This window comes from Pseudonaja textilis, chromosome 1, assembly GCF_049901715.1.
Source record: "Pseudonaja textilis isolate UNSWEBS1 chromosome 1, rPseTex1.2, whole genome shotgun sequence".
Taxonomy (NCBI): Eukaryota; Metazoa; Chordata; class Lepidosauria; order Squamata; family Elapidae; genus Pseudonaja; species Pseudonaja textilis.
This window is the reverse complement of record NC_141990.1, coordinates 188,166,731-188,192,177: the sequence shown is the minus strand read 5'-3', so window position 1 is coordinate 188,192,177 and position 25,447 is coordinate 188,166,731. Positions and strand designations below refer to the sequence as shown.

The following is a 25,447-nucleotide window of genomic DNA, read 5'->3' as shown; positions in this document are numbered from 1 at the left end:
TTATATACTGCATAGCCTTTATATTATTCAGTATAACAACTTTTACTATAGCAACATCTATAATCTCACTCTGTGAACAACCCTATCAGTAATTGAATATCCTACCAAAAATATGCAAGTGTTAATTTCAATTCTTTATTAGCCATTTTTCAGCTTAGGCTGTCAGAGAAGACGATCCAAATAAAAATATGGAGCAATAAAAATAAAACAGGAATAGCAGATAACATGCCAGAATGACAAAGACTAATAGTGCAGTCCTCTCTTTTTTACTCCAATATTTAATGATCTGATGAATAAAATATAAGACCGCTCTTCTATTTTCTTGAGCTATGGGTAAGCTATGTAGAAGATTACAATGTGAACAATATCTGCCTGTATAAAGGTACTGAAAATAAGAGCACAGGGTGCCACATTTCTGCTATCTCATCTGCTATCTCATATTTCTGCTAGCCTTGACCCTTGTAGAATCAGGTCCAAGATGGCATGGTAACGGGATGGGTAATAAATGACCACACTTGTTTGATGACATAGTAAGAACTTTTCCAATGTTTAATTGTGTGATGCCATAACCATACCAAGACTGTTGCTTGGATACTTAGATGAGATGCTCTGACATGGTATGTACATATGCATGATTTTGGCAACATCGTCATTTGCTGCAGATGCCATTGGTTCTAAGAGCTTCATCCTTCCGTTGTATCAGGGGTGCGATTCAACCGATGTAGCAGCCGGTACGGTGAGTGCGTGCTTTGCATGTGTGCAGAACGTTTGCTACTGACCTTCTCCAGCAATCCGTGTGTTAAACAGCTGACACGCAGCAATCCGCTGGGCTGCGTGAATCAGCTGAGCTTGAAAAACAGGATATAAAGCACAGCCTAGAGCCCAGGTGGGTGGGTGGGTCCAACAGCTGATTGTCGGAGCAAATCAAACTGGTTCGCTCCCAGCTGAACCTCGGAGATACCAGGTCGCCTGAACCAGGCCGAACCGGTAGAATCCCACCCCTGCCTTGCATCAACATGGCCTGATTATGCATGATCAGCAATTCTCCTCTAAGCCAAGGTTTTTCTTAAAGCTGTAGGCTAGAAAGAGGAAATACCAATCATCTTTCAAAAAGCATTATGAGATTTGCCTTTCCCCTACTACTTTTGTTCCTCCACTCATACATAGTGGCCTCACCTAAGTTGAACGAGGAGTGCGGGTTTAATTAATCTTTCACTTTCCAGGCTCCTTTCCTGTATTAGCTAGTCTTATATTTAAAAAGTCTTAAGATTCTTACTTGATAAGCTGTGAATACATTTATGCCATCCCATGATCACGGGAAAGCATGATTTAGAGTCATGAGTCTCTTATGCCCTCAAGAGTTTTGAAGGCTGTGATTTATGACTCAGAAAAACTGCCCCCCCGCACTTCTGCAGGATCCTTTGAAATGCTCTTTTCTGAACCATGAAAGCACACAGAAACTCTGTCCCCAGCTCCACCCCTTTTTGAAGTTGGGTCAGCAGGGATGTATCTAAATATTGGTGTATTTAAGCTCAGGTACAATGAGAGCAAACAAGAGTATTCAATATTCTGACTTTTGAGTAGGTATGGCAAGGATGAGTTGGTTATGATGGGAATCTTTTTTTTATTAGATATGTAACAATTGTGTTCACATAATAAAATGAACTACCAACCACTAGCGTCCTGTGTGAACTCCAGTGTCTTTAACTAGTGTCTTATGTGAACTCCAGTTGTGTGCTAAATTCATGGTTGTGTCCTGCAAACTCAGAAAATGTTAATTGAATAAACAGAGTTAAGTCAACTATCAATATGTACATCATGCAAATCTAGAACATGTATTCTTATGAATATTGTTTGTATTCTAGAGTTTGCTTTTATAATTTTTCTGATATTATGCAAGTGTTGATTTCAATTCTTTATTAGCCATTTTCCAGCTTAGGCTGTCAGAGCAGATGATCCAAATAAAAATATGGAGCAATAAAAACAAAACAGGAATAGCAGATAACATGCCAGAATGACAAAGACTAATAGTGCAGTCCTCTCTTTTTTACATAGAAAATATGTCTGAAAACATATTTTCTTTGGCATCATACAACAAGGTAGGCTAAAAAGGAAATTGTAAAATTGTTGAATAAAATATTTATTCCATGTATAGCTGACCTTTTTTCTCTAAATCAGAATGCAAAGCCATTAGCAAACGTTAAGTCCATGGTAACCTGTGAATCTATCATCTGTGCGCGGCACGTCCTCAAACAAGCAGTCGGTTCTTTTGTAGAGCCTGATAGTAGAGAAGACAACACTACTTTGTGTAGGAACAATTCTCTCATATAAGAAGAGACAAATATGAGATGTACTGGCTGGTTACCACAGATGGAACCAAACAGGGTTCACTGTTTTGATTTGTTCTTGGTTTTAGTAAGAGCAATGCGGGTGGCTGATGATCCTAAAATGGACAAGGTGGCAGTGTTACACAGCTGAAGAGCTGTTGGTTTAAGAGGAGTCTAAAGTCTCTTGATATGGAGCTGGATCAGAGGAGGCTCCCAAAGAAAAAGAGGTACCTATACAGGAGAGTATTTGTAGGTGAAGGTTAAAATAAGGGGCACTTTGGTGCTTTCCGAGCTCATTTTCTTGCAGACATTTCATTACCCATACTAGGTAATATCATCAGTGCCACTAATGTGTTAGAATCAGTGGTGGGATTCAAAAAGTTTTACTATTGGTTCTGTGGGCGTGGCTTGGTGGGCATGGCAGGGGAAGGATACTGTGAAATCTCCAGTCAGAGTTGATATGTGCCATTCTCTGAACTACTCAAAATTTCCACTACCAGTTCTCTAGAACTGGTCAGAACCTGCTGAATACCACCTCTGGTTAGAATATAAATTGCTCTCAATGTATATTCTAGTGACAGGTGAGAGCGATGGCCCTTTTATGACTGGTGGACTTCAACTCCCAGATTTTCTGAGCCAGTTGAGGTCCACCAGTCATAAAGGGGCTATGGTTCCCTACCTCTGTTCTAGTGGCTTGCTCAGCCAAGTTCAGAGAGCGCCAAGGACCCCTCAAAAACAGGCACAGAGAGACTTTCTAGGCTTGTGGGGAATTAGGAAGCCTTTGCCAGTCCTTCACTTATCTCTTAATAGAAGACAAGGAGAGCAGAGGTGGTATTCAACAGGTTCTGACCAGTTCTGGAGAACCGGTAGCGGACATTTTGAGTAGTTTGGAGAACCGGCAAATACCACCTCTGACTGGCTCCGCCCCCATTGTTTCTCTGCCTCCCGAGTCCCAGCTGATCACCTGGGTCTTCTTTTGTTGCCCTGCATAGGAGAACGGAGCTGGAAAGCAGGTTAGTGGGGTGGGGACGGAATAGAGATTTTACAGTAACTTTCCCCCGGAGTGGGGTGGGAATGGAGGTTTTACAGCCATGATGGCAAACCTATGGCACACAGAGCCATTTCTGCCGGCATGCGAGCCATCGGCCAGAAGAGATGTACTGCACATGCGGGTGTGCCTCCCGACAGCCAGCTGATTGTCGGGTATCTACCGTGCATGAGCAGGAGATGGGGCATGTGTGTGAGATACATGCGCATGAGCAGAGGCATGCAGAGCACAAAGGGGGTTGCACACAGGGGCTCAGAAGCGTATCGCATGGAGGGGTCACGCACACATGCTCAGAGATGTGCAGCATGCACAGAGCATCACGCATGTGCAGTGGGACGGGTTGGTCACACGTGTGTTGCATTATGGGTGCAGTCCTGTGTGCATGCACACACCCACACCCACTTTCGGCACGTGACGATGAAAAGGTTAGTCATCACTGTTTTATAGTATCCTTCACCTGCCATGCCCACCAAGCCACACCACTCCCACCAAGCCATGCCCACAGAATCGGCAGTAAAATAATTTGAATCCCACCACTGAAGAAGAGCACTGACAAACCCTGGGATGTACTTGGCCTGCTTGCTGTTTTATTAAGCAGGAAATTCCACAGTGGAGCATCTTCAAGAAGTCTTTGCAGATCTTAAAAGCCAGATGGGATTCTAAACAAGACATGGTTCCCTAGACAGGCACATCTTTAGGTTCATGTCAATACACCAAATTGTTCAGGTTTCTCAAGACACCCCCTGCCATAGATGGTAGTTTGCTCAACGTATTGGCAGAGTCCTCAAAACGTATTGGAACACACCTGCAAAAAACCTGCAGCTTGATGTGTAAAAGTCCAAGCAGTTTTCCCTATAAAACATTGTGGTTTCCACTGGGATGGGTAATAACTTTCTACACCATATACAGGTAGTCGAGTTATGATCACAGCTGATCCCAATATTTATGTTGTTGAGACATTTGTTAAATGAGGTTTTTGCCATGTTTTATGACCTTTCTTGCCACCATTGGTAAGTATATCACTGCAAGTTAATAACACGGTTAAGTCAGGGGTGTCCAACCTTGGCAACTTTAAGACTTGTGGACTTCAACTCCCAGAATTCCTCAGCCAGTTGAAGTCCAAAAGTCTTAAAGTTGTCAAGGTTGGACACCCCTGGGTTAAATGAAGGTGGCTTTCCCATTGACTGTTTTGTCAGAAGATCGCAAATGGTGATCACATGTCATAAATATGAGTCAACTGCCATGAATATTGATCATGTGACCATGGGGATACTGCAACGTGTGAAAAATAAGTCACAGGTCACTCTTTTTCAGTGACAGTGTAACTTTGAACAGTCACTAAATTAACTGTTGCAAGTCGACGACTACCTGTAGTTTTCTTAGCCACTGTACTAAGGTTGCTCCTCCACTGTACGGAGGTTGCTTTCTTTCCTGAAAGTCCCCCCCCCCCCCGACCCCCAATCTCAATCTAGCCTACAGCCTGGCATTTCCTAACGGCCCCCAACCCTGTTTAGGTTTGCAAGCCCTGCAAAAGGTCGCCTTAGGGGTGTGGCTTTGAACGCGGCTCACAAAAACGTGCGCCGCGGGTAGAGGCTAATGACCCAACAAGTCCTTCCCCTTCTTCACCGCCAGAGAGCAGCACCAGGCACCTCGAAGCGATACCGCATTAGTGACGGTTATCACCAATTTAGCGCCTCGCGGGCTTCCGTCGAAGGACTTACGAGGTAGGCCTCACGTTTCTGCTGATTCTCCTTCCGCCTTTTCTCTATAAATCCCAGAAGGCACCGCGAGCAAAAGGGGGAGGATTTTTTTTGTCTGGGTGACTTTCCTGAGCGTCCTCCCGGCACGCATGCGCCGCAGCGCTTTCGCCCGGCTCGCCCTTTCGCTCACGCGCCCTGGGTCCAGCAGGGGGCGCTGTCGAGGAGCTGCCGCCAGGGAGGCCTGGCGTATCCCAGCGTCGTGCGCAACGAGCGTCCTCTCCCCGCCCCGGCCCGACGGAGTGCCACGTCTTTGGTGCGGCGGGGCAACGTCGGCTGGCTGGCTGGCGCGGGAGGGGCGGTTTCGTCGCGCGTCCGTTTGCGCGCCGAAGAAGCCGCTGCCACCGCTCGGCGCCCTGGTCGTCCGCCGCTGGGCCTGAGCCATGGGCTCGTCGCAGAGCGTGGAGATACCCGGCGGGGGAACCGAAGGCTATCACGTCTTGAGAGTAAAAGCAGGGTGACTCCGGGGAAGGGGGGCGAGCGCACGTGGGAAGGCGGTGCACGGAGATGGGGGTCGGGTGTGGGGGGAGAAGAAGGGCATCCGGGCAGACGAAGAGTGCAGGAATGCGGGAATGCCGGGACCGGAGCTGCCTTGGAGCAGCCCGACGGCTACGTCCCACGGGTGACTTCCAAGACCTGCCGGACGTGGAAAGAGGGGCGGCGGGGGGGTGTTATGACTTGGAGGATCAATTCATCCACAAATATTAATCGTGGGGGTGGATATAGCTGCTCTTCCTCTCCCCCCCACCTAAACCTTCCCCAAATTACTTTTGCTACTTAGTGCCTCTCTTAAAGGAGGTAAGAGAAACGCAGAAGGAAGTGCCCGGGTTTTTATTTTTGGTTCTTTATGGGACGGCCGAGGAAAATCGCGTTCCCGTTCCCAATAACTCTGGGCTTGAGCGACTTCGAAGAATGTGTTTCGGCAAGCAAATCTTGCTTGAATCCAGTAAACTTGGTGCACAGATCTTATTTTCACCAGCTTATCTCATGATGGTCTGTCTCCCTGACCTTGGTTTCCAGCAAGGTATTGATTTGGTATTGCCGGAACAAGCCACCCTGTGGGGCAGTGGCATTACTACTTCTCAACCTGCCAATAGTCAAGACTTAGAATAACTTTATTGTCACTTTGAATGCAGGCTTGATCGACACACATTAAAATGAAATGTGGTTGCGTACAGCTCTCAAAGGGTCACCACCTCCAATGTATGCTACATAAAATCTGACCAAAAAAATAAGTACGAAACTATGCATAGAACCACATATATTATGAGTGCCTAAAAGATGTGATGTGCAGTATCTGAATCTCTTCTGTGGAAAAATCAAGGGTCTTGTCACTTCTACGCTATAAAATGCAGTCTGTCTTTCCCGCTTTTGGAGAAGTGATTGATTGTTTAATTTAAAAACAGAAGATGAACTTCCAAAGCATAATCGGCTAATAAACTTAATCCAGTAGAATTGTGAAATAAGCCATGTTGGCAGTTAAGATAACTGATGTGTGTTAAGCCATTACACTATTGAAGCGTGTTAGCAGATGCAAGTGGAGAATTGATCTCCATTGTCTTAATTTCACATATCCTAAAACTTATAATTTCTGGCAACTTTTTGGGATTCATGTTAGTCCTATTATATGTTGGTGGAAGTGTTCTTGTTTTGAGTAATATCCCTGATTTTTTAAAAAGCAAGTGTATGATACAGTTTGAGCAATTTTGTTGTATTTTCTTTAAGTGAATTCCACAAAAATACATGGCAGCTTGTCAGGATGTCAAAACTTACACGTTAGTGAGATTTCTTCATTCCATCATCTGATTCCAGAGTTATTACAGTTTTAGTTGGTTCAAATAACTTTTTTCCATTTAAATAAGCATCAAGAGGCAAAAATGTTCAGTAATTTGTTACTTTAACAATTTCTAGGCAAGAGATATGAAATACTTTGTTTAAGAACTGATAAATACCAGAAAGTCTAATCAGGTTGTCAATTACAAGTTCGATCAATTCCAAACTAACAGTAGCCCTAGAGGAAATTTGTGTCAGCTTCTTCTCCATAAACATAATTAGAGATTGGATTTGTGTAGTAGTGCTTCCTTAACATTTTAGTCTACATTGATATACAGCTCTTTTTTTCTCCCATTCAGTCATGTCTGATTCTCAGAGACTGGACAGGTCCTTGCAGTTTTCTTGGCAAGGTTTTTCAAAAGTGCCATTGCCTTCTTCCTAAGGCCTAAGAGAAAGTCAGTGATGCAAAGTCACCCATCTGGCTTTGTGCCTAAGGTGGGACTAGAACTCAGTCTCCCAGTTGCCAGCCTGATGCCTTAACCACTACAACAGATGGCTCCAAGATAGAAAATAACTTATACTTTTTGTATTTTAACCGTTGAAGAAATAAAAGGTGACACAAATGAAAAGCAATGCCTCTATGTCATAGAAACTGTATTAATTGTATTTCTTTTAGGCCATTTATATATCACGTTTTTTCTGATACGCTCAAAACAATAAGTTTTTAGAAAGTAATGGAAAAAATGCTAAACAGTAAAATACAATAAAACAGAATGTATTGTATTTAATATATAAAATATTTACTTAGGTGGCAAAAAGTACTTTTTAGGTGAGATAAGGGAGCATATAAATTTAATAATAAATTTCAATATCTTCAAAAATATTCAAGAGTGAGTTTATTTTTTATATGCTGGTTTGAAATTTCATGTTTCTCAAGTCTGTAATTTGTCAACTTTGTTCAACAATGTCATAATTTTGAAAGTACCTGTTTATTTAGAGTGGGCACTTTTCTGATGACCAGGTAGGTTAACACTTGGGAGTGATGAAGAGTGCAGTGTATGTTGTATACCCATTGATTAGAAAGTTAACTATTTATATAGACTCCTTGGGCAGCTATGAGGCAGTTCTTACTGAATAAAAAACATTAGATATGTATTAAGGTCTCTCATATATAAAGGCATTGGATTTATGGCAATCTGACTTATCTTCTTCCTCCTTTCTCTGATATTTTTTTCCTTGGTCATTCATTTTTCACAGAAATTGATAGTAATGGAAGATACTTTTACTGGGTTTCCCCTGTATGAAATGCTGTAAGACATTCACAATTAAAAAATACTTTTCTACCAGGCAGTAAAGTCATATGATATAGTAAACGCTATTGTTTGAAATCACAATGGGATTTTCTAACGAGCATATTTGTAGGTTCTTTCTTGGTTAGATTGTTATACTGCTAAGTGGCTAAACGGGTCGTGAGTTGCCATCTGTTTGCTACATTCGCAGTTATCCCAGTTTTCTCTAACTTAGTTCAGTAACTTCAGGTCTTATGTATTGACACGCCTAAGGGCAGCATAGCAAATTGCTACTATGAATTGGAGACATAGAATTCAGTCCTTATTTCTGGTTTGTTTGTTTGCATTCTAGTCGTAACATTAAGTAGAGGTACTCCTTACTAGCTGCATTTATTTAGCAAGAAAGCTAGGAGATTGTGCTGTGTTTCAAATTTGACAAACATCACAGTTCTTCACATGCGGGTCAGAACCAGATAGAATTGGCCACGTCTTCCATCCAGCATAATCTTTCTTTCCCAATCCGTTTAGCTCTTGAAAGGAAAAATATTAGTGCTTGTTTGAAAGCAGGTTTAAAAGTTTCATACAACCTGGGGCCAAATAAATAGTATTTTGTATGCCTTGGATAGAAGCCGTCTAGTTCAGGTAAACTCATATACAGTAAGCTTCCCTTTGGATCTCTTGAATCGGTCCAAGGAGATAGGGAAAAGCAAAAAGAAAATACTGCATGGAGCCTCATCAAAGTATCCAGCTTATGTACTCTGCTTTCAAGCAAATGCCTGAATATGGCTTATGACATTCCTGTTGACACTAAGAAGGCATGTGACAGAGGAAGCACCATCTGCATAGTTTAATTTGTATCAGAATATTAACAAATTAAATATTTTTTAAAAAATCAGGAAAAATACTTAGTTACAGGTCAATGAAACAAACTGGGATAGTAGAATGAAGTTAATAACTAGTGGAATATGAAACTTTTGACATCACTTATCCTAAATTTGAACCTGGATCTAGTGACTTTAGATCAGTGGAACTTGGAGTTAGGAAGGACCCATAAAAAGAGGAAAGTCAGACTCATGCATTCCTTATTGGAGATATAGATACGCAGACCTTAAGACTGGCGGAAAATCTCAAAAAGCAGATGCTTCAAATGTCTGGATTATCTGTCTAGTGTTTCACCTATGCAGATTTATTGAGGAAAATATACATGAATAAATACGTTGGATACAAGAATATATTACAATATGCAAGAGAAAACGACATTATATTGGGTTTATACTTAAAATAGTATTAGGTAAAGGTAAAGGTTCCCCTCGCACATATGTGCTAGTTGTTTCTGGCTCTAATGGGCAATGCTCATTTCCGTTACAAAGCCGAAGAGTCAGCGCTGTCCGAAGACGTCTCCATGGTCATGTGGTCGGCATGGCTAAACACTGAAGGCGTGCGGAACGCTGTTACCTTCCCACCAAAGGTGATCCCTATTTTTCTACTTGCATTCTTACATGCTTTTGAACTGCTAGGTTGGCAGAAGCTGGGACAAGTAACAGGAGCTCACTCTGCTACGCAGTGCTAGGGATTCAAACTGCCAACCTTTCTGATTGACAAGCTCAGCATCTTAGTCACTGAGCCACCGAGTCCCTTTTAAAATAGCATTATTGGCTGTATATATAAGTATCTGTCAGAGGGGAGATGTAAATTAAGTAAATGTTAGATTAAGAATATAAAAGGGGAAATCATGCTGAAGATACATCAGCTAAATGAAATAAAATGAAGTTCATTCTCACATATATTTTGGAAAGATCTGCTAATTAATCTATGACCAAAATAAAAATGTGAGATTGGTTAAACAATTTAACAATCTTTTATACAGAATCTATTAGTTCTTTGCCTGTGTACATGTTAAACTAATTTTTCTTAACATTTTTGTCTGTTTTAACTTTTGCAATATAACTTGTATGTTAGTGGTTTTTTTAAAGACACTTTTTGCCTCAGGCAGTGATTTAGAATAAATTCTGTGTGTTTTAAGACCCCGAAGAGACACATAACCTCAGGGAAGTTTGAACTCTTTAGTACATCTAATAGCAATTATGTTAATGGAGAACTAAATCAGAGATTTACAAGGATTCTTTTTTAATGTAAGTATTTGCTGTCCTTGTCAAGATCCTTGGTAGCACATCCCATCGTCCTTGTTTGCTTCTGAACAAAGTGATGAAACTTCTCATAGATAACTAGAGGTTATCTAAGGCAGGGGTCGCCAACCTTTTGGACCTCAGGGACCACCAAACTCATAATTTTAAATCCCGCGGACCAGAGCTCTTGGGAAAAGCCCCAAAAAAGTCTGCAGGAAAATTCCCCACCCTGTTTTCCTACTGATCAATCATTCTTTATTTGGGATCGCACAATACTGTCTCCAGCTCCGTTCTCAGGGCAAGAGAGAGAGAGAGAGACTTTTGGCTTCATGCAAGGAAAGCAGCAGAAGTCTTTCTCTCCCCCAAACTCCGCCAGAAATGAGTCATTGTGAGACTTGTCATGACATACAGCCAAAAGCAAAAGAAAGAAGCAGTCCGGTAGCCAGACCAGGCATGTGGGGTAAGTGAAGCAAGTTCCCCCCTCCGCTCTTTCCCCCCTCCCCTCAGGTTGTTCCCCCCTCGTATTGTTCGCAATGCAAGCGATGCATTTCTTGTGTGTGTTCCCGCACAGCCTGGATTAATTGCCTTGATGGGTGCTTGTGGGGTGACATTTCTCTGCAGACCACCAAAATTTTCTAGTGGACCCCAGTGGTCCCCAGCTCACTGGTTGGCAACCACTGATCTAAAGCATGAATTTAGATATGGCAGTGTTTCTACTGGGTAAGGTAAAAATAAACAAAGAATATATTTATGACATTTAGTCTACAGAATAGACTAATTATACACATGTCTGCAAATATATTTGGAAAGCAAACTGAGATTGTCATGGTTCATATAGTAATAATAAATTATATACTTATGAACTTTCCATATTACAGCAGGAAAGTATTGTTACCTAAAATTATTTACATGTTAAATAACCTTTTTAAGATTGAAGTTTAGCAATAAGATTCTAGATGATTGGGGGGGGTTCTCTTTTTTCTTTTTTATGGCCTGCTTGGTTATAACTCTGGTAGAATGAATGGTACTACAGTACCCTAAAACAGTCAAAAAGCTTTGTGCTGTGAGCCTCGTCAGTGTAAGTGATTTGTTTTCTTGTAACAGTTGGATCTTAGAGCTTTTTCTCTGAAAAAGAAAGTTGTTTCTGAATAGTTCAGTGGAATCTTGTAGCCAATTAAAAAGAAAAGAAGCTCGATCAATTTTAATGGAGGGAACTGAAGCATAGCCTTTAATGCAGACTGTATGCTGAAATGTTTTATTACATTATCTCTCTGCTGAACTATCAAAAAATTCTGCCTTCAGCATTTTGTAGTTGATAAACTGGTTGCCACTTTTGCAGACTTTCTCATCAAAAATTCTTCTTAAGCTTTTTGGGTTGAAGGTGATATCCACAGTGGTTTAAATTTTAGGTGCTTATGGAATTTTAAAAATTCTAAAATAAAAAAATGACTTACAAATCCATGTAAGCTATTTGAATTAATCTGTATTAGTTATTACTGTCATCTATCAAATTATATATGTAAAACTTACATCTTATAAATCCAGGTCACTTTTTGTACCGCTACTCTGCCAACTAGAATTTATCAGATGAAGACAAGAGTCTAGATTTTTTCCTCTCATGTATTCTTATAATTGCAGATCATCAGATCCCATATTTGTGGTTTAAATAAAACTAGAAATTGGATATTAAATTAAATTTTGATTTAATATGTGTGGGATATGATCTATAAGAAAGCAGATGAGAAGGTTAACTCTTCTTCCAAAACTTTGCCTGGAGTAAGATGGTAGTCCTGTTATTCAGTACATGTAGTCCTCAACTTATGACCACAACTGACCCCCAAAATTTCTGTTGTTAAGTGGGTTTTGCCCCATTTTACGACCTTCTTAAAATAACTCATGAAGAGTATATAGGCAATAATAAATAAAATATAATATTTTAAAACAAATTTAAAAATACATGGTCCTTCTCAAAGTTTAATAGGTGTTAATGGGCTGCGTAGTGGCAGAATGCAGCTGAACAGTCTTGTTTAATGGTTCCCTCCCTCCCTGAGGGAATTCTTTCCACAAGACCGTTGGTGATCAGACCAATTTGTGGTCAGGTAAAAAACAGAACATGAAGCTTCCCTTTGTTTCCAAATATATCTGCAAATTGGAGCAGTTACAGATAGGGGATGTAGGGAATTGTCTGAATACCACTTTTACCAAACCTTAAAATAGATGATTAACACATGTTATTGTAAAGTAAGGCTTAACAGTTATGTAGCATATATATGTAAAACAGAACGCACACACACACACACACACACACACACACACACACACACACACACACACTGCAGATCCTATCTATCCATTTATCTGTCATTTTTGAATAGTCATCCAATTCCCTGAAAGTGACTCTCGGAAGTGTACCTACAGAACTTAATTAAAAAAACAAATTTATAAAAACAACTACACTTAATATAAAAAAAGACATACAAAACAGGAGAGGTTGATAACAAGAATATGGAAGCCATCACAAAATGTCCTCAGTCATCTGGGATTCCCCAGACCTAATAACATAGCCAGGTCTTGAAGGACTTGGACAATGTTGAGAGGGATGGATAATCTTCCAGGGAGGAGAAGTAAGTGATGTGGCAAAGAAGGCCCACCTCCTGGGACTTTATCCACCTGACGAAGTTCCCTGGCAAATGGGACTTGCAGTACGGCTTCTCTGTCAGGCCTGATTGGGCAGGCAGATGTAATCTGAGAAAGCCAGTTCCTCAGCTAAACCAGGCTTATGCCATGAAGGGCTTTAAAGATCAAAGCCAACACCTGGAATTGGACCCAGAAGCAGACTGGCACCAATGCAGCTTGCAGAAGAGAGGTATGTGATAATCTTTGACAATTGAGCCCAAAATTTCTGGTGCTAAGCAAGACATCTGTTAAGTGAGTTTTGCCCCATTTTGTGATCTTTCTTGCCACATTGAAGTTGTTGAGTTAGTAAGACAATTGTTAAGTTAAATGGGCTTCCCCTATATACCAGTTATCAAATGTCCTAATTTTAATCATGTGACCATGGGGATGCTGCATCACACAGTTGTAAGTGTGAAAAACTTTTTTCAGTGCCGTTGTAACTTTGAACGGTCACTAAATGCATGTTTGTAAATCAAGGACTACCTGTAATGTATACAGGTAAAGGATCGTAAAAAGGGGCACTACTCAGCTGTCTTGCTTAGCAACAGAAATTTGGGGTTCCATAGCTTTATGATTGTGATGAAATACAGTTCCAGCAAAATAACCGTAAAAGAACTAAATGATATCCCCAAAGAGATTGGTAGATAGCTGTATATACATATTATTAATTAATAACTTTAAAAACATCTTTAGTTAATTAGACTTCAGGATCTCAGAAAGGTCTCAAGCTTTTGTGTTTAACTGAAAAGAAAGAAAGCAGTCTTGTTATAATTTTAATACCTTGCAGATTTCTTGTTTAAGCTATCTTCCTCAAGTAATGTACTTATTGAAAATAACCTGATCTCCAGATAATCACAGGAAATAGATAACTCTGTACTTTAACACAAAGAGGAGTGTGGGAAAGCAAAGATACATAGCAACTACCTGCAATTCCTTAAACCAAAGGTGTTGTTTCCTTGAGTTACGGTGCAGCTATGCAAGGCAGCTATACAATCTTGATACAAGATGGAACCAATTTAATGAGTCACAGAAAGATACTCCCTCTTCATCTGTATTCACATTTTTGCCTCAAATCCAAAAATTGCAGGTCTAGTGTCTGTAAATTTGTTTTTGTTCTGTTCATTTCTCTTCGGCTCTAAGCTGTTTAGCCAACCTATTAATGGAATTTCCTTTTGAGCTATTAGTACTTTTAACTGTGATATTTAAAATATGATATACATATTTGCCATTTATCTTACTTTTTATTATATTTTACCATTTTATTAGGAACTCTAGCTTTCTGTGCTATTAATAGCTGTTTATTTCATAGCTATAATCTTGTTCTTATTTTTAAAAAAAATAATAACTGTAACTGTAATACTTCTTACCATGTGTAATGTAGCTGTGTTCAAAACAAATTTGTAAGTGAATTCATAGTAATAGACCTTTTTGTGCAGAGATTGGCTCACATCAGAAACTTTGGAAAGTTATTGAAACCTCATTTCAAAGACTGCAGCCCCTAAATTGCAATTGCCTATGTGACAACTGGATTTCCTAAGACATATCCACAGTTCCTTTAAGATAGCGTTGTTTAATGTCCATCTAGATCTTCTTCTTTGTCCTTTCCATTTAATTGTCATAGGATTATGGTCTGCCCATATACCCGTTTCTATGTTTATTTCTTGAATGTTAGATATTAGTTCTGATGAAGTCCAAATCATATCTATTCTGGACCATGATAAATGTCTATTTGAATAAAAAGTATATTGCTGGGTTTTACCATTTCTTTCTCTCCATATATCTTTTAAATTTAATTCATCTACCATTTTAAAAAAGGATTTAGGGAGAGTAAGACATATCCACAGTTAACAGGACTTGTTATGTGTTATTTCCAAGAGTTGACATATATTTGTCTTTTTAAATTGGTTCGACTCCCTAAAAGTTTGTTTCAATTTTAGCTTTAATTAAAGACAGCGTTTATGGTTTTTATTAAGGTTTGGGAATGATAGCGCTGCGGTTGCTACTTTTGATTATTATTATTTTCCATGTAATGTTTATGTTCTAGGTGCAAGAAAATTCACCAGGACATAGAGCTGGATTGGAGCCATTCTTTGATTTTATTGTTTCTATTAATGGTTCCAGGCTGGTAAGTAAATCCCCAAAGTAAAACTTACAGGTACCTGAAAACACAAATCCAGATTTATAACTTTAGAATACAATGTTACATAGTTATGTGGGGAGGGAAGGTAATAAACTTTTCCCAGTTGAAAAGAGCTCCTGATTTAGGAAAAATAATTTGAGACTTGCTTGTACAAGCAAATCTTGTTTCCTCTGGGACGTTTAGCTGGTAAAAGGAAACACATTGTTCCAGGCATAGATTCCTGTGATACAAAATTCCTGCTGATGGGTTGTTGATGAAAGAAGAAATAGGCTGTTTTCTTTAAGTTTGGTTTAATTCCTACCTTGGCACCTGTTATATGAATTGATTATATGATGAATGAAGGCAAATAAATGTATATGTCCCAGGATAATGTTGCGGTATCCAATCTGAGTCAGTTATTGGGGCGAGAGATTTAGTCTTCCAAGCTTTCGTACTGGTGCTGGAACCCATCCTCGGGAAACTTTTTTTCCAAGAAGCAAAAGAAGTTCTCTGAGGGTGGGCTCCAGGACGAGTCTGGAAGCTCGGAAGAGTAAACCCCCTGCTCCTGGTGGCCGACCCAGATCAGATCCTGAGAGGACAAGATTATGGTACCTGGGTTTGCCATGCCTTTTGAAACACAGGTAGTCCTCAAATGATGATCACAATTGAGCCCCAAATTTTGGTTGCTAAGTGAGAGATAGGTTGTGTGAGTTTTGCCCCATTTGCCACAGTTACTAAGTGTTAATTAGTAACCAGGTTGTTAAGTGAATCTGGCTTCCCTGTTGCCTTTGCTTGTCAAAAAATTGTCAACGGTGATCACATGACCTTGGGACATCGTAAATATGAAACAGTTGTCAAGCACTTGAATTTTGATCGCATGATTATGGGGCTGCTACAAAGGCTGTAACTCTGAAAAACGGTCATCACTCACTTTTTTCAGTGCCGTAGTAACTTTGAACAGTCACTAAATGAACTTTTGTAGGTTGAGGATTTTCTGTGCCATGTATGAAATTCCTGGCTTCTCCACTTCAGCTGTGAAATGTATATGGGTGGTTGAGGTACATATTAAGTGTGATTGGCCCCCAAAACACTGGTTTTTCAGAAAGTTTTAAAAAATGTCCGATTTCCTGGGTCTGGGGATCGGGAGGTTAGTTGGGGTATCGTTAATTTATTGTTGATTAGTGTTGTCCAGTCTATATGCAGATGCTGAGGGAAAGTTAGTACATTGCATATGGTTTGTTCTGAGGAACAGATAGTTGTTAGAAGAGGATGATTAAAATTATAAGAGCATGCTTCTGCTCTTATAATTTTAATCATCTTCTTCGCGCAACTATTCTAACGATGTTTCTGTCCATTTTGAAAGTTGAAAGTTGGGTACAATAGGAAAGGCTTAAGTTTAATGCTAGGAATGCACAAAATGTCCTATCCAAAATGTTTTTCTATGAAGTACTTTGAAATGCTGATATATTGCCATAGTGTGAGCATAGCTGCAAATGAGATTAGCGAATTTCTTATCTGTATACCTTCCTTAGAATAAAGACAACGACACGCTGAAGGACCTGTTGAAAGCCAATGTGGAAAAGCCTGTTAAGATGCTGGTCTATAGCAGCAAAACCCTGGAGATCCGAGAGACATCCGTAACCCCCAGCAACATGTGGGGAGGGCAGGGCTTGCTGGGCGTGAGCATTCGGTTTTGCAGCTTTGATGGCGCCAATGAGAATGTATGGCACGTGCTGGTAAGTAGAAGCTCTTTTTTTTTTTTTTTAAGAGAACAAATTCATTTTGTGTGGAGAATCTTCTGGCTTTAACTTCCTTTTGTCTATGTGCTTCCAATAGGAATTCACCCAAAGTGGCATAGAAAAAAAAATCAGCTGCATATCTCTCCCTTACTGCACTTTTTTCATTAAATTAAAATCTGTATCAATAAAGAAAGTGAGATGGCTATCAAATAGTCTGTTGTATATGTAGAAATAAAGCTTTTCTATATGTTTCTGGTGGGTATTTTTTTAAAAACTAGAAAGAGATAACATTCACCAACACAGCAATGCATTTCATAAAATGGGATTTGCCCCTTTCTCTCCAGAACTACAATTAATGTGCAAATATTTTTGTACATACCTCTATATACACATTTTCAACAACTTCTCTATCTTGAAGACAGTGCATTTTTTTTCCTGAAGTACACATTTCATTTGTTAAGGAAATTGAAAAATACTGTAGTAGTTATATGGCCAAAGTCATATATTAATTCCTAGGCTTTCATTTTCTCTCTTTTTCTCCCCTCCCTCCAAATATAAACTAACAATACCAGAATAACAGAGTTGGAAGGGACCTTTGTAGGTCTTCTAGTCCAGGGGTCGCAAACCTTTTGGACCTCAGGGACCACCAAACTCATAATTTTAAATCCTGCAGACCAGAGACCTTGGGAAAATCCCCCCAAAAGTCTGCAGGAAAATTCCCCACCCCATTTTCTTACCGATCGATCATTCTTTATTTGGGATCACAGGATACCGTCTCCAGCTCCATTCTCAAGGGGGAGAGAGAGAGAGAGACCTTTGGCTTCATGCAAGGAACGCAGCAGAAGTCTTTCTTTCTCTCCCCTAAACTCCGCCAGAAATGAGTCTTTGTGAGACTTGTCACGCTGGCGCAGCCTCTTGGAGCAGGAGGCCTTGCAGGGTCCCAAAGACTTATTCTGGCGGAGTTTGGGGGAGAGAAAGAAAGACTTTTGCTACTTTCCTTGCGTGCAGCCAAAAGCAGAAGAAGAAAGAAGCGGAGAGAAGCAGACCAGTGGCCAGGCGAGGCGCGTGGGGCGAATGGGGCAAGTTCCTCCCTCCGCCTTTTTCTTCTCACTATCTCATGTTGTTCACAATGCAAGCAACACAAACCTTGTGTTCCGGCACAGCCTGGATTAATTGCTTTGGGGTGTACTTTGGGGGTGACATTTCTCTGCAGACCACCAAAATTTTCTTGCAGACCACCAATGGTCCCCGGCCCAATGGTTGGCAACCACTGTTCTAGTCCAACCCCCTGCTCAACAAGATACCTATTCCATTTCAGACAAATGGCTGTCCAATCTCTTCTTACAGTGTGCATGTGACCATGTAGTCTTCAGTAGTTGAACTTTGAGAGAGTTTTTAATTTTTTAATCTATCTTTTGTACTTTTCTTGGTCTGGTTAAGGCATTTACTTTTTGAAAAAAATTTATGTCTTGTAATTAGGAAGTTGAACCAAATTCTCCTGCTGCAATTGCAGGTCTTAGACCTCATAGTGACTACATCATTGGGGCAGATACTGTCATGAATGAGGTAAATATGTTATTTATCTTAAAAAATCAAGATTCTGGCTGTTTTAAACTGAACTCAGGTTGCTCATAATTATTTGCAGTTGGCTTTGCGATAAGCATTGTTGAGCTTTATTTTTGAGCAGACATACATAACTTAGAAATTACCGTAATATTTATTATTAATTTAAAGATGAGCAGAAAGAACAAGTGAAAACAGCAGGGAAAGTTTATTTTAGAATTTGTGCATGCATGCATTTTTTATTTTTACTTATCAATAGCAATAAACTAATGAATGTTCTCATCTGCTAAAATGAGCATTTCAGCTCATTCTGAATTTCAGAACATTAAAATAAAATAAATAAAATACAGTTGATTAAAATTAATTGAAGTGCCAACTAAATATGTTTTTTCCTTAGTCTGAAGATTTATTCTCTCTCATTGAAACACATGAAAACAAGCCATTAAAACTTTATGTATACAATACTGATACTGATAATTGCCGAGAAGTCGTTATTACTCCAAATACTGCATGGGGTGGAGAGGGAAGGTAAGTTGATTTTGTTCAAAGAGATATGAAATGTGATTAAACTGATCATTTTGGTACTGCTTCTGGGTAGTTTCCATCCAGTCAGATTTGTACCAAACTGGGAAGATGCAATGACAATGTAAATATTTTTCATAGATTTAATTTATGTTAAGTATATCAAGATATATTGCTTACCCATGAACTCCCATTTGCATTTTGAACAGACAGAATATATGAGGAATAATTTGCTAGTGTGGTTCTGTTTCTCTTTCTTTGTATTTAAAGCCTAGGATGTGGCATTGGCTACGGATACCTGCATCGAATACCTACTCGCCCTTTTGAAGAGGGAAAGAAAATTTCTCTTCCTGGGCAGTTGTCCAGTACACCTATTAGTCCACTCAAAGATGGCTTCACAGAAGTAAGTTGTCATCCTTTTCTTTTGCAGCCTATAGCGTGACTCTCCCAACCACTTCTGGTGGAATAATATTCCAGTTTTGTAACATTATTCCTAAACATGTGTTCTTTTCTAATCATTTATTTCTTGTAACATCTTACAAAGCAGCAGATCTCTGATAAAATAAGTGTTCTTTTTAACCAGGTGCAACTGTCTTCAGTTAATCCCCCTTCTTCATTGCCACCTGGAACTACAGGAGTAGAACAAGGCTTGGCTGGTCTTTCCATTAACACAACTCCTGCTGTCCCTAACGTGCTCAGTACAGGTTTGACTTTTGTGTAATCCTAATACCAGTGTTCTGTTTTCTAAATGTAATTATATCAGGGGTAAGTGACAGTCTATTTAATTTACATGTCATGTACACTAATGTGCTGTGTAGCTACAAAATGGCACATTACTGGAGGGCTGGGTGGAGAAGGGTCTGGTTCTTGAGGAAGAGGCCAGATATTAAAATCTCAGTTTCTATAAATAGAATTCTGCCATCTTTATTCTGTTTTTTATTGGTTTTTGTTTACTGCTAGTCTTGTGAACCTGTAGTAATTTGATTCTGAGGGTGGGCTTGTTTTTTAATTTATTTTCAACATTGAGAGACATGCTCTGGCACAAAAGGATCCTAATCTCTGATATCTCTATCTTAAAAAAATAATAAATAAAGATTTTTCCTGGAAAACTACAGAAGCTACTTTTAAGGTAGATAGGTTGGGCTAAGTCTAGAAATTTTGTTGGATATGTTCAAAATAGCATTTGAAAAATAACATGGCTTGATTTTTCACTAGGTGTTCCTACAGTACCGTTATTGCCTCCCCAAGCAAATCAGTCTCTTCCTCCAATTAACTCAGCAGCTCCATTACCAGGTATGAGATATAAATATGGATGAACATTATTATGTGTAATAGTGAAAAGGATGTTTTCAAATACAGTGGATCTAAAAAGTCTCCAACCTCCCTATTAAAATGCCAATTTTTTGAGGTGTAAAAAAGTCAGACCAAGATAAATCACTTCAGAACTTTTTCCACCTTTAATATTCTGAAGTGATTTATCTTGATCTGATTTGTTTACATTTCAAAAACCTGACATTTTTGACAGGGGGGTATATATTCGCTGTAGAAAACAGTCTGAATTTTTGTTCTTCATTAACTACCGTACCTCTTTAAAATATTTGAATTGTGTTGTATCATTGGTTAATCTTCAGACGCAGTTCCAAGAATGTAGTTTTAGTACTAAATCTTCATTTGTTTATATCGAAGAGATGATGTAAGAATATCCTGAGAAGTAGAAGCCAAATCAGTTATGTTAATTTTATTTCAGTTAATATGTGTGTGGCTAAATATACAATTTCAATAAATTGAAAACCATCTTTTTTATAGATATTATAAATTAAAATGTAAAAAATATATTTTTTCATTCCCTGTTATATGAATATAGAGACCAGTTCAGTGTAGTGGTTAAAGGCACCAGGCTAGAAACTGGGAGACTGTGAATTCTAGTCCCACCTTAGGTACAAAGCCAGTTGAATGACTTTGAACTAGTTAGTCTCTCTCAGCCTTAGGCAGTGACAAACCACTTACAAAAAATCTTGCCATGAAAACTGCAGGGAACAATCCATGCAGTTGTCAGGAGTCAACACTTACTTAAAGGCAAATATACACACACATTTGCGCATACCCAGACGTGATATGAATATACCAGAACCAAGATAGTCTTATTTTAAGGATTTTTTAAATAAAACATTCCATAGTCTGTTTAGTACACAATTCACTTGATATCTTATTTATATGAGCCCTAAAAGAGAATCTGACATGAAATGAACTTTTCAGTAGCAGCTGTCTTTTTCAACTCAGACTCTTTGTGAAGTTCGTTTGTTTAAAAATGAGTTCATACAAGACAAAAACAATTAAAAATTAAGTATAATGACTATTTACCTCAAGGTTAGCGCTAAAGACCTTGCATGATTGGATTACCTCCAAAGCGGTCCAAACTAGATGAGGATATTTTAACAGTTTTTGACTGAGCATCTTTGCACAATCTTAATACATACTATAGTGTCTGCCTTTGAAATTAAATGTATAGTCTCAGCAAATTAGTGCAGGTTAGAATTTACAATTTAAAGGAAAATATGTATAACTGGAAAGCCTTCTTATGTGAGGACTATTTCAAATATACAAAAAAGACAGAGGTGGCCTTTTGCCCTAACATGACAAAAGCAAATAGAAATGGGAACTGGGAACTGAAAGGGAAAGAACTGCACTGGTGTAGCAATTAAACCTATAAGACTATTGGAAATACTTCACAGTTTATGAGTAACAAGACCTTTCCTCCTTGCCTATCGGTAACATTTGGTGCAGGATTTACATGCATTTTTGAAAATCATAGAAGAACCGTTCTCTGAAAATATTACTTAAAGATATATAATACAAAGGATTATAGAAAGATGGCACTCACTGTCTATAGGTGTCTTTCTTGTAAATAAGACTGCTTCTTAATACATTATGTGACGGAAGGAAGTACATGCTGGTTATTTTCATCTATGCCCATTCCTTGAAGTGATACACATGACCAAGGATATCTCCTGGATATCCATGTGTCTAATGTTCTCTCTTCAACATATTGTGATTGTTTTTGACTCAAAGTGTTCCCCCAATAAATGTCACTTTTCTTTTTTCCGCTTCTGCAAGTAATATGAACCTCTGAAATTTAGCATCTTGTTTTTATTAGGACTGATGGCTTTACCTGCTGGACTTCCCAACCTGGGGAATATCCCTAACTTGAATTTACCTGGTCCGCATTTAATCCCTGGTCCTGGATTAGTAGACATTGGGCAACCTGGTAAGTTTTGATAAATTTCTGAACTGACTTCTGATGAGACAATCTCATGGTTTTAGTTCAGCCCAGTTGCACATGACTTTATGTAATCACTAAATTATCTTAAGCTTATAATAAATGAAGTAAGGCTTTCATGTGTTTGCCTGTAGCACAGTTTAATTCAGTATCATAACATTTAGACCCCGTTTAGGTGAAGAAAAAACCCCGAGATCCTGCGAAAAGGGGATGCTTTTTTCTTATTTTTCTTACAGTCCCAATACTGCTGTGCATTATTATATAATTCGTGTCCCTAGCTTCTTCCAAAAATTGCTGCCACAGTATAATTGATACGGAAAAGGGAAATAAATAGATGGAGATTAACTGTTTGATATTTTAATTTAATGTTAATTATATTTAAATTATTTTAAGTTAAATTTAGTTTCTATTCTTGTTCTGTTTGGAGTGCTACCTCACCTGCTAATCAGGATGCTCTTGTATGCTGAAAATTAAAACTAGATTTGACATCAACTAACAACAACCATCATGTCATATTTTATTGGCATACTTGAGAATAGAAAGTAATGTTAAATCTTTTTGATGCATTATTATCAGTGGTACAATATTACTGTGAAATAAAAGACTTCCTATGTAAATGCAAAGTACACTACTACATTTTCTGCATAAAAATGCAAAAAGCTCTGTGAACCCTGGCATATAAATTGATTTTTTATATTCAAGTCATTTTCCTGAAATCTTCATGAATAGATATTGGATGGGACAGAATTCAGAGGACCGTAAAACAGAATCATATGCCCTTTAGTTTGTCTGCATGTTTTTGGCTAATGGTTGTTTATTCATTTGAACTCTATAAGCTGCAAAAACGAATGTGATTTTTCTGAGGTGGGCAGGAATTCTTATATAAAATACCTGTGCCATAAGAAGTTAACAGCAGTCTTAAAGTTTTGCTGTGTTCCAGTTAATATGAGACCTGGCTATCTCTATAGACAACAAAGAGTCCTTAGGTGGTGGGCCATGATCCTTTAAGAGTCATGAGGAACTTTTAATATAAAAGTAATAACATTTTTGCTTCTTGCTCACACAAAGCAAATTGATGGCAGAAAGTTGTTTTACTATTTCTTCCAATGAAATGTTTTTTTTTTTTAAATTAACTTGGAAGGTCCTCTCAATATTTCATATCATAGATGGATTAAATGATTACAAGTTTATTTCTTGCCCAATCTTAACCCTAATGAAATAATAAGTATACTAGCTATCACACATCCATTTATTATTTTAGGAGGAAATGGAACTGCAAAATTTGCAAACCTCCAGAAAATTAATCTCTGTAGTTAGAAAGATCTTGCTCAGGATACACATCTGTAGGGACCCTTATGGAAAGCCTCTTCCCTTTGGTTCATTGTATATATCCCCACCATCTTCCTTGCAATATGCAGATGCAGTATAGAATTGTAAAATTTACAAATAACATGGCTCTGTAGACTACACAAGTAGACTGCAAGCTTGTTTTGTCTTCTGATGTCCTTAGGATTGCCACCACTTCCTTCCTTGCCTCCAGTCAACCTGTCTGGAATTGCACCTCTGTCGCCAGAATTCCTTGCCAAGTTCCCATTGGTCAATGAGATGCCCCCTCTGCCTACAGATCTGTTGTCTTCTGTTCCCATCACAACAAGCTTCCCTGCAAATCCTGGCACGACTGTAAATGTGGAACAAACCTCTGCACTCATTCTGGATACGGCTGTTCCTCCTCCCCCCATGGTTACTACTGATGCTTCTAATGCTCCCGCTGTCAAGGCATTATCTCCTGAAGACAGAGGAGATGGGATAACTTCCTTCAGTGAAAAGCCAGCACCCTCGGTCACGGATACGGCTGTGTCTGAATCATCATAACTTCAACTAATTGGTTGGATTGGGGTTGATGTATTTATTCAACAACAATATATGCAAACTATCATTACTTTCATGCTAGTTTGTATTTTGTTGTCAAGAGTTCTTGTAAATATACGGAAGGTGACTTAAAGGTCCAGATTTTTACAATGGGTTTGGTGTAGGGTAGAGAAAGGAGAAGGAACTGCTTATATTTAAAAAAAAAGAATAATAAAAAGGAAATATCAAGGTAGGGTATGCAGGTGTCCGCTGCCAAAATTGAGGATTTTTTTTTTAAAGTGTAATCTGACTTCAGTAGGCTTTCTTGCTTACTTTCCGCCCCACAAATTTGCTTCTCTTAGAAATGAGCAAGTAATTCATGCTTGTAGTATATGAAAAAAAAAATTTCTTGTATTTTGCAAGAATTAGAATTTTGGTAATACATTGTGAGGGGGTAAAAGTATTTACTTTTTCCAAGTTGTACATTTTAGCAGTATAAAGATCTTCAAACTAGAGCTGTTTTATTAAAAACTCCAGAAAACGACTTGTAAATTCAGCCTCATTTTTAAATCTGCCTGTATGCGGATCTTTCTGTTGAGCTACTGCCCTTTTTACCTAAACCTAGCCTCTGCTACTTTGCTTTATAAGCCCACTGTCAAAAGTATTGTGAAGAAAGCAACAGGAAACCGTACAATGTTGGACAGGGCTCAAAAACAGGAAGATGAAATTTTTGACCTTTTTTTGTAAAACAAGTTGAATTGAAGGAGCTTACATAATGGCAATAAATTCTAAGGGTTTTATCATTCGGTGAGCATATTATTAAAACTGAACAGGAGTAAATACACAATTGTAACACAGTTTTGGAATGAAAAACATTTCACAGGCACATACATTATTTTCCCAAAATTTCTTATTTTTGGCCTTGCTGGGCTGGAATTTCTGGAAGGCCACAGTTCTTCAATTCTGCAGAAAATATTTATTTTTTAAAAAAAAGCTTAATTGTGGCCCAGCTATCAGCAAATTAGATGTTATACCATATACCATTCAGCTTCAAATTCAAGTCTGTGATTATTCAGTATTGGCCTGAGCAAGGAGCCTTAGGTTAATTGAATCCAGATAGTTAATACGTACTTTTAAATATGTATATTGTTGAAAAATTGGCTTTCCTTTTCATGTAATTTTGGAGTTCTAAATCAAATATTAAACATGTCAACACATATAATGTATATGACTTTCTAGTTGTTACCGCCTCTCCAGAAGTTTAATTTTAAAATCTCTGGTGAATGGAAGGCTATATTAAGATTGTGTAGGCAAGAACTTTGTTCAATGACTCTGTTTTGCTCATACATAATTATGTGCATAACACTTGACAGCTTAGTCTCT

General features: G+C 38.7%; 1 protein-coding gene across 1 annotated transcript; it reads left to right on the top strand.

The window, feature by feature from the left end:
• The first annotated feature begins 5,438 nt into the window (after positions 1-5,438).
• GORASP2 (golgi reassembly stacking protein 2) lies at positions 5,439-25,304 on the top strand. The gene is made up of 10 exons (XM_087919957.1): positions 5,439-5,578; positions 15,041-15,121; positions 16,648-16,851; positions 18,334-18,420; positions 18,815-18,945; positions 19,210-19,342; positions 19,523-19,643; positions 20,155-20,232; positions 22,094-22,204; positions 23,727-25,304. Exons 1-10 carry the CDS (start codon positions 5,516-5,518, stop codon positions 24,086-24,088), a joined length of 1,371 nt encoding a protein of 456 aa, XP_087776083.1. The 5' UTR covers positions 5,439-5,515; the 3' UTR covers positions 24,089-25,304.
• Positions 25,305-25,447: the final 143 nt, after the last annotated feature.

Bases quoted from the DNA above. Each gene is read 5' to 3' on its own strand.
- GORASP2 (XM_087919957.1), top strand. From the start codon at position 5,516: ATGGGCTCGTCGCAGAGCGTGGAGATACCCGGCGGGGGAACCGAAGGC. The intron at 15,122-16,647 runs GTAAGTAAATCC...TACCTTCCTTAG, and splicing joins CTATTAATGGTTCCAGGCTG to AATAAAGACAACGACACGCT. The intron at 20,233-22,093 runs GTATGAGATATA...TGTTTTTATTAG, and splicing joins CTCAGCAGCTCCATTACCAG to GACTGATGGCTTTACCTGCT.